At 38.8% G+C, this 10,173-nt stretch overlaps 1 protein-coding gene across 4 annotated transcripts in view; it reads right to left on the bottom strand.

The window, feature by feature from the left end:
- The window catches only part of RBM39 (RNA binding motif protein 39), a 44,085-nt gene that overhangs the window by 29,022 nt on the left and 4,890 nt on the right, over positions 1-10,173 (bottom strand). For 2 of the 4 annotated variants that reach the window (XM_011929131.1, XM_011929130.1), the window contains 3 exons: positions 3,621-3,815; positions 1,162-1,227; positions 1,012-1,065 (listed from right to left, as the gene is read on the bottom strand). In XM_011929131.1, coding sequence (XP_011784521.1) covers positions 1,012-1,065; positions 1,162-1,227; positions 3,621-3,815 — 315 coding nt within the window. The remainder of the gene's footprint in view (positions 1-1,011; positions 1,066-1,161; positions 1,228-3,620; positions 3,816-10,173) is intronic. The other 2 variants (XM_011929132.1, XM_011929133.1) reach the window with 1 other exon arrangement.

The raw sequence follows: 10,173 nt of genomic DNA, 5'->3' as shown, positions 1-10,173 counted from the left end.
ATGGCGTAAACCAGGGAGGTGGAGCTTGCAGTGAGCTGAGGTCTGGCCACTGCACTCCAGCCTGGGTGGAGCAAGACTCCGTCTCAAAAAAAAAAAAAGAGTAAAATAATCCATATAAACATTCAAGAACCTAGGAGTAACAATTCAAATCACTAAGACTTTTGAGATGAAACAGTTTTCCTCAGGACAGCCAAACAGTAAAACTTACTGTTACAACTACTTCTCCACGTGAGGTATTTCAAATAACTCATTATTTATTAATTCCAAAGATAAGTAAGTGTAAAGTTTTCTATAACTGCTACGTTGCCAACACAATGTCTGACACGAATATGCTAATTACCCAGATTTGATCATTACACTGCATACATGTATCAAAACATAACTGTATCCCATAAATATACACCATCATATGTCCATTAAAAATAAGAAATGCAAAAAAAGCTTATTTTAATTAAAATAGGAAAATAAGATCATATTAAAATAACTTTAGGTTGGACGTGGTGGCTCCTGCCTGTAATCCCAGCACTTTGGGAGGCTGAGACTGGCAGATAATGAGGTCAGGCGTTCAACGCCAGCCTGACCAACATGGTGAAACCCTGTCTCTACTAAAAATACAAAAATTTGCCGGGCATGGTGGTGCATGCCTGTAATCCCAGGTACTTGGTAGGCTGAGGCAGGAGTATCACTTGAACCCAGGAGGCGGAGGTTGCAGTAAGCCAAGATTGCACTACTGCGCTCCAGTCTGGGTGACGGAGTGAGACTCTGTCTCAAAATAAATAAATACATAAATAAACGAATAAATAAATAACTTTTCCTTCTTTTAAATTATATGAAATTAAAGTGAAAACTACTGAAAACTCAGAAATTCACTTGACTTTAAAGTACTAGAACTGTAAAAGGAAGCAAAAGCAAGATATAATATGGTCCAAATTACTAAATATCATCAAAGTTAACAGTACCATAAGCTGCAAAAGCTTTTTAAGAGCTAAAGGCTTTAAAGAAGAAAACTACCTCACAGGGCTCTTGTCTTTTCTGAATGGACTTTTGCTTCGGGAACGTCGTCTGCTGCAAAGTTAAAAAGTTTCAGAAGTTATCCAAACAAGTACAGCATGTTAGTTCCTTGAAAAACAATTTAAACAATTCAGAAGTATGTTTAAAAACCTTAATTTGATGCTATGAGGCAACCCAATCTTTCCTCGGATGGCACTGTTAAATTTTGGTCCGGAGCTAAAAAGGAAACACAAAATTACACTAGTTACAGGTTTAGGGTCTTGCTAAGATCGCATTCATGCGCTCTCCAGCAAGACTAACATTGTTCAGGCTGCTGCTTTTCCACCTCAGTTATGAAGAGGAAACAAAAATACTTAGATGTCTCTTAACTTTATCCCAGGCAAGCTGCCCTTGTATTTATCCATCCTGGACCACTGAGAGGTGCCAAGACCAAAGGTTACAGCCTCAAAATTTTTAGATTCTGAAAATGAACACACCCATTTTCAGACTATAGATATATTTATAAGCTATATATATATATATATAGTCTTGAGAATTTAAAAAAAAGCAAAAAACAAAAAAAACACACACACATATAAAAAATAAATCCCTCTGAATTTCCCTCACACCAGCAGTAGCTATGGTTAACAATTTGGTGTGTATCCTTCTCCGGGGAATGTATGTGTGTACATGTATATACACAATTTTCATACAAGTCTTCTTTTTGAAAGGCTTCTTTTAAAAACTAAAGTGAATTCTTTAGTCATGCAACTTAGGTATTTTCCCATTCACCAGTAACTCTTAGACAGCATGACACCACTTAACACACTATACTTCAGTTGTTTGTTGCAAAATATTCCATCTTGAAGATCTGAAGGTAATTTACGAATTCTATTGAAAAATTTTGAGGACTTGTCATGACTAACAGAGTGTTTTCAAAAAGATCACAAAGGTAATTATTCTGTAATAACAGTTTTTGTAACTCTTTAAAGACCAGGCTAACTTAAAGGGACTAGCCAGTTGTCCCTTAGTGCTCATCCTGCTATCTTATTTCAGAAGAACAGCGAAATAAATAAATATGTAGTGGCCTGTGATCCACACATTTGAATTAGTTTTCATGAACACTATGCCTACCTACAACATGCAAGTATTTCCAAATAAAACGCTTTATATTAAATTGGTCCTTTGCAATTCAGACTAATGGTGATGACTGAGAATCATTTACTGGATGTATTAAAGTTCTCAAGTAATTAGTTATAAGCTATTTTCTTTCCCCTTTAATTATAAAATACTCTCAGTTACAGCCTCAAACCCAACATAAGAACTAAGTAATTTTCTATTAAAGTAAGGCCAGGATCCCAGCAAACAGAAAGTATTCATCACTCAAAAGGAATTAAGCTAATTCCTTTCCCCTCATTTAGTTCATCCAGGTAAAAAGATTTAACATAATCCCATTTTAAGAATACTCAGAATCTTGATAAATGGGACAAAAGCAGAGAATTTCCTAATGCTGCACAGCATTCAGAATCAAAATAGCATTGTGGTCCCATTTTCGGCTATTAAAAAGTTAATGAAATAAGCAGCTTGGAGGAATCCAGCATCATGCAGTTTAATTCCTTTTATTTTAAAGATAAAAGAGCCAGAATCAGAATTCATGTAATGCCAAAACATTTCATGAATCCATTAAGTCCTCTGAGCACTTTCCATTTTCTTCTCATTCATTACTCATTAATATCTTATCTGAAACTTGTTATCTCCTTAAAATGTTAGAAAACAAATGCTTAGCTTAGGGGATTAAGTACCTTGCCCAAGTGATTCAGGTCTGTTTGTCTTTGAATTCCATCCTTAACCATTCAAATCTTAAAGTTAGAAGGGTTATTTTTAATGTATCTCAGAGTTTACAGCAGTGTGTTTATTAAGATGAATTAACCTCATAAAGCATTAAAGATTGCTATTCAATCCTTAGAATTGTAGGTGATTAATATATTTAATAACTGTAATAAATTTGTTTCCAATTTTAAATATCCACATCCAAATTTCTAGTGATCTAATCTTCAAAACACTTTTAATTTAGAATACCTTTTACTATTAACAAACCTTAATTACAGATGAGCCCAAAAAAGAATCTTTATCAAGGAGCATACACAACAAATTCACAACTGGCCTGATATTTCAGCTGAAAACAGCCACAGTGACAAGATTTTTTACTTACTGTTAAGTAAATATACATGTGTAACTTTGTATTCATCAGAACTTTACAATTTTAAGTAAATATGTATTTAGCAAATACTGTAACAGCCCAGACACTGTTAAGCTTTCTCAGGTATTTGGGCACTACAATGTCATCTTTTTCAAGCACTCTAGTGCTTTCATCCAGTGCACTGATTGGCATACAATTTAGAATCTTTTATAGTTTAACAGAAAATAATCGGTATGACTAGTAAAAGCAAATTTTTACTTGTCTATGCACTGTATTTTTCACTTTACTAGCATTCAATGCCAATATCCTTAATTCAGTACTTTTTAACCAATCATTAAAAAAATGTCACAATTCAAATCACCGAAGTTAACTGCTATCTGAATACCCAGAGAATAACCCTCAAACCAAAATCGTAACTATAGTTACATACTAAGGACTTCTGTAGCGGCCTCTAAATCTTCGATCTCGACTTCTTGAGCGGCTCCGTCGCCTCTCTTTGCTTCTACTTCGCTTTCTTTCACGGCTTTTACTCTTTTTCCTTTCTCTATCTCTACTTCGCTTGCGTTCCTTACTTTTGCTTCTCTTTCGTTCATGACTACGACTTCTGCTCTTGCTTTTTTTCCTCCTGAGAAGTAACAAATTCGCCATTATCATGCTTGCTTAGGAACCCAACCATAATATACCACCTTTCATGGTCAGAATCATATTTTTATCCTTTCATAAATTTCTTTGGCTAGTTTTACTATGATACAATGCTACATAATCATACTAAAAAAAAAAAAAAAAATCTGTAATCCCAGCACCCTGGTAGGCCAAGGCAGGTGGATCACAAGGTCAGGAGCTGAAGACCAGCCTGGCCAATGTGGTGAAACTCTGTCCCTAACAAAAATATAAAAATTAGCCAGGCATGGTACCATGTGCCTGAGTCCCAGCTACTAGGGAGGCTAAGGCAGGAGAATTGCTTGAACCCGGGAGGCAGAGGTTGCAATGAGCCAAGATCCTGCCACTGCACTCCAGCCTGGGCGACAGAGTAAGACTCTGTCAAAAAAAAAATTGCTACGTATGGTAAACAATATCCCTTTTGCCTTGTATTAACATTACTGAAAATCAGCAGACAAGACATTACTTGAAGAACACCATTCTCTACGAGTAGGAACTGCAATGATATCCTGAGTTAGCTACAGCTTTAACAAGGAAAAGGGCTTGTTGGCAATACAAATCAAAATGTGAACCTTTAAATATAGTTTGTCACATAAAAGGCCAACAAAAGCATTACTGTAATCCGCAAGATACATTAATAAAACAAACTTACAATAGAATATGTTCACATTTAAGTACTACTACTGGTTCATTTATGAAAATTTTCATCAAATATAGTAATTTACCATTAAGTCCATTTTGCCCCCATTTACATATGGAAATATTTAATACGTTAAAAGGGTCACATAGACAGCAACATTTTGGTTTTCATGGGCAAAACCGTAATGACAAAGGACAATAAGAATTAATGCAGGCCAGTGCAGTGGCTCACGCCTGTAATCCCAACCCTTTGGGAGGCCAAGGCGGACAGATCACTTGAGGTCAGGAGTTTGAGACCAGCCCAGCCAACATGGTGAAATCCCCTCTCAACCAAAAATATAAAAATTAGCCGGGCCTGGTGGTACATGCCGGTAATCGCAGCTACTTGGGAGGCTGAGGCAGGAGAATCGCTTGAACCCAGGAGGTGGAGGTTGCAGTGAGCTGAGACCATGCTATTGCACTCCAGCCTGGGCAAAAAAGACTAAAACTCCATTTGAAAAAACAAAAAAACAAAAAAACCCAAGTGCAGTGGCTCACACCTGTCATCTCAGCACTTTGGGAGGCTGAGGCAGGGATCACCCGAGGTCAGGAGTTCAAGACCAGCCTGGTCAACATGGTGAAACCCCATCTCTACTAAAAAAACGCAAAAAGTAGCAGGTTATGGTGGCACAGGCCTGTAGTTCCAGCTACTGCGTAGGCTGAGGCAGGAGAATTGCTTGAACCTGGGAGGCAGAGGTTGGAGCGAACCGAGATCACACCACTGTACTCCAGCCTGGGCAACAGACCAAAACTGTCTCCAAAAAAAAAAAAAAAAAGAAAAGAAAAGAAAAGAAAAAGAACTAACTCATTAAAATACATTTTGACATTCCTAGACTTGAATATGACCATTTCAATACTTCCTGAAGTTACAATGAATATACCAGAAAATGGAGTATGCCATTTTTAAGCCAGTTTATAGAAGCCTGTGGGATGCAATCAAAACCAATGATCAATTTGACCTTCACAGATCTTTTTAAAATCTCAAACTAAAAACCAAAAAAGCCAGTCATATCTTTCTGTTCACTTCTGTAGTCTTCACAGTATACCACCTATTCATAATTAAATCTTTTAATCTATACCTCTGTGTCATCACCCAAATTTTAGAGGTGCCTTCAGATATTTCAATATAAACTGGAAAACATTTCAAAATCAATTTATTCCACTAAAATGTCAATTTGTAGTGGCTTAATAGTTAAACATTTTGACAATTCTGTATTTCGATATGTAATTGTTCATTCCTTTTCAAAGCAAAGTTACATATCACAAGAGCAACTGAGGTCTGCCTCAGAGAACCTGTAAGCAGGTCATCTTTAGAGTGCATTGAAAATAGAAAATGAAGACACCCACCTTCTGGAATCTTGAAACCCACACTCCAATCACAAGGAGATGTAGAGCTTTCCAAGGAGGCAGAAAGTTTGTCTAAAATTTCAAGATAATCCACCTGACTGTCAGAAATGTATATGCTAGGTAGCACATGACAGAAAATTAGGCTACACTCATTATTTATATAGAACTCATCAAAGCCACGCCCAGATGGGCGCAACAGGTAACACTCCAATTTTGTTGCCTGAAAAACCTAACACTATCTCTGTTGCACTATTCTAACTATAGAATTCTCTGAGATTTCTAAAACCTAAAGTCCTAAATATAATCCATTTGGGAATAAGGTAAAAAGTAACTCCATCCCCCTCAAAAACAAAGTTTTTGTTCTGCTCATAGATGGGCTATAGCAAGAGAGGCAACCAACCTATTTACCTCTCATAGGACCCAAAACTTATTCTGCCAAAAGAAAACACTTGAAAATTGGAGAGCTAATTTTAACTTAAGGTCTTCTAGGACTTTTTGTATAAACAAGTCCCCAACCACATCTGAAGGCAACCCCAGGCAGGTAAAAAGACAGCAACATATTAAGACATTCAGAAAATACAATCTTTTGCATAAAAGCCCAGAGAAAGCTATATGGGTGCAAGAAACCAGTATACTTCCAGTTTCAAAGGGCATTTATTACATGACCTAAAGAACGGTTATCGAAATCCACACTAATAGTCAAATCCTGTTACAACTTAAAAGGGACTTTCCAAAGTCTTTAATGGCAGTGAAATTTTGTACTGAACATCATTGAAGTAAATGGTCCACTGGGCTGGGCCTTTGGACTTTTTGGTTATATGGCCTCTGCAGTAAAGGTGTTTTGCTATAACTGGATTTGACCTCTTCCATGTAAGAAGATCTAAATTTTAAATGCAAAGTATTCTGGAAAAAAAAAAAAAAATAGAAGTCATTTATACCAAAATTTATAGATAATCCACACCACAGCAGCCAATATATTTCAACTGTGTCACTTCAATGTTAAATTTTATTGAGTAATTCTCTAAAGAGCTTAACGGAATGGACACTGATTTAGAGTTTGCAAAACTGGTTACTTTAAAAAATAATATTCCCATGAGAGCAAGCTCAAGCACTTAAGATGCATACCTTGACGTATGCAAAAACTCAAGGTTTATAGCTCTTCAAAAAATAGGCTGACACCCAGTTTGTGTCACAATAAACTTTGTTCCTATTCTAGGATATAATGAAGTGTATGTTGAGAATCAAAATTACACAATTAAAAAAAAACTTATACTCAGTCAACTATTTCTCAGTACCTGCCATTTTTCTACTACCTAACAAACTATACCTCAATGTGGCTTTTAAGACAATGAAGTTTTAGAATGAAAAATGCAACATGGCACTTTCCTTTGGTTAAGAAATTGAATTTAGTTAAAGGTTACAGCAAAGACAGAATGTTTTGTATCTGTATCTAAATACAAAAATTTTCTTCCAGGTAACTTTAAAATTAATTTGAAACATAAAGTTCCTTAAGAAAATAAGAGTACTGATTGAACAAAGGAGTCATTTACTTATCATCTATAATTGACGAGAAGTCTGACTGGAAAGTATTTTAAGATTACCAAAGTGTTTTGAAAGGATCTTCCCTTAGACAATCTCATGGTTAAAGAAATTGTCCATTCTTCTATTTAGTCCTGTGGGACTCCACATTAGATAAAGGCCACCGAATATCACACATGGAGAACCTGATGCTCAGCTTCCTTATAAAAGCTTGTAGCCTTAATCAGCTTATATACAGAATAAAAACAAGTAGAAACCAGAGTTGACCTTAGTGGCAAAGAGTGACACGAGAAAATGGTACAATAACGAACGTCTGTACCCAAAAGTCTATGTTTTTATCCTTCTGGTATTTGAAGTGAAATCTTCAGCCACTAGGCCTGACAACTAGATTGGATAATTTATGTCAATTTATATGGATATACCTTCCTGGGTTTTCTTTTGATTAGAGAATTGCAAAACAGAAACATTAGGAAACCATTACTGTGGCAGAAGGTCTAAAACCAGATGACATAAACCACGCCTCTGGTTGGTTGCCTCAGACCACATCAAGACTAAAACCAATCTGATCCCCACAATTTCTTGTGTTTGGTGAAGAACTATAAATGACTCCCATCCAAGCTTACACCAGAAAAGAGGAAGACGTTTTCTACAAATTACATCATTTTTAACCCATTACCACATTATTTTAGGGGAACTACAAAAAAATATATTGGCTTAGCAAGCACTGAATAATGTTATATAAAATTTTTCATCTATTTTATGAAATTTTATCAACCTACCTAACACAATGTAGTGAGAACGACTGAGGCATTTACTATGAAGCATTTAGGGATCTTAGGAGGAAAAAAGCCAAAAAGAAATCAAGTGGCTATTTTTCTCTCATTTTTCATTAACATAAGGTCATAAGTATGACAGATTTTTATGTTTGAGACGGAGTCTCGCTCTGTCTCCAGGCTGGAGTGCAATGGCACGATCTCGGCTCACTGTAACCTCCGCCTCCCAGGTTTAAGTGACTCTCCTGCCTCAGCCTCCCGAGTAGCTGGGACTACAGGTGTGCACCACGATGCTCAGCTAATTTTTGTATTTTTAGTAAGAGACAGGGTTTCACCATTTTGGTCAGGCTGGTCTCGAATTTCTGACCTCAGGTGATCTCCTTGCCTCAGCATTCCAAAGTGCTGGGTCTAGCTTCTTCTATGTGGAGGACAGCCAAGTACGATCCCACAGGCAGTCTCTTTTAGTAAAGATGGGGTTTCGCCATATTGGCCAGGATGGTCTCGATCTCCTGACCTCGTGATCTGCCCGCCTCAGCCTCCCAAAGTGCTGGGATTACATGTGTCAGCCATGGCGCCCAGCCCAGATTTTTTAAGACGGAGTCTCAGCTGGATTCATGGCTCACACGTGTAATTCCAGCACTTTGGGAGGCCGAAGCGGGTAGATGAACTGAGGTCAGGAGTTCAAGACCAGCCTAGCCAACATGGTGAAACCCTGTCTCTACTAAAAATACAAAACTTGGCTGGGCATGGTGGCTCATGCCTGTGATCCCAGCACTTTGGCAGGCCGAGGAGGGTGGATCACGAGGTCAGGAGTTGAAGATCAGCCTGGCCAAGATGGTGAAACCCCATCTCTACTAAAACTACAAAAATTAGCCAGGTACGGTGGCAGGCACCTGTAATCCCAGCGGCTCGGGAGGCTGAGGTGGGCGAATCACGAGGTCAGGAGATCAAGACCATTCTGGCTAACACGGTGAAATCCCGTCTCTACTAAAAAAATACAAAAAAAATTGGCCAGGTATGGTAGCAGGCCCCTGCAGTCCCAATTACTGGGGGGGCTGAGGCAGGAGAACCCGGGAGGCGGAGCTTGCAGTGAACTGACACTGCGCCACTGCACTCCAGCCTGGGAGACAGAGCAGTACTCCATCTCAAAAAAAAAAAAAAAACAGAGTCTCACTCTGTGGCCTAGGCTGGAGTGTAGTGGTGCAACCTTGGCTCATTGCAACCTCTGCCTCTCAGGTTCAAGCAATTCTCCTACCACAGCCTCCTGGGGAGACAGGACTACAGGCACGAGCCTCCACAATCTAGCTACTTTTTGTATTTTCAGTAGAGACAGAGTCTCACCACGTTGGCCAACCTGGTCTCAAACTCCTGGCCTCAAGTGATCTGCTTGCCTCGGCATCCCAACATGCTGGGATTACAGCCATGAGCCACCACAGCTTGGCGGATAAAATGTTTTAAAATGGCACTATAGACTAATGAAACCATTTAATGTTTGCAACAGACCACATATTTAGAACCACTAACCTCAGAGCTAAAAGGAAACCTCAAAAACTGATAAAACCCAACCTTATAAAGTGCATCTCTTGGCCGGACACGGGTGGCTCACACCTGTAACCCCAGCACGCTGGGAGGCAGGCAACCAAGTCAGGAGTTCAAGACCAGCCTGGGCAATATGGTGAAACCCTGTTCTTACTGAAAATACAAAAACTAGCCAGGCGTGGTGGCGCATGCCTGTATTCCCAGCTACTTGGGAGGCTGAGGCAGAAAAATCCCTTGGGCCAGGCACGGTGGCTCACCCCTGTAATCCCAGCACTTTGGGAGGTCGAGGCAGGCGGATCATGAGGTCAAGAGTTCGAGACCAGCCTGGCCAACAGAGTGAAACCCCGTCTCTACTAAAAATACAAAACTCGGCCAGGCGTGGTGGCTCATGTCTGTAGTCCCAGCTACTCGGGAGGCTGAGGCAGGAGAATTGCTTGAACCTGGGAG

The sequence above is a fragment of the Colobus angolensis genome, unplaced genomic scaffold (assembly GCF_000951035.1).
Source record: "Colobus angolensis palliatus isolate OR3802 unplaced genomic scaffold, Cang.pa_1.0 Scaffold8, whole genome shotgun sequence".
Classification (NCBI taxonomy): domain Eukaryota; kingdom Metazoa; phylum Chordata; class Mammalia; order Primates; family Cercopithecidae; genus Colobus; species Colobus angolensis.
This window is presented reverse-complemented; position numbering and strand designations above follow the sequence as displayed.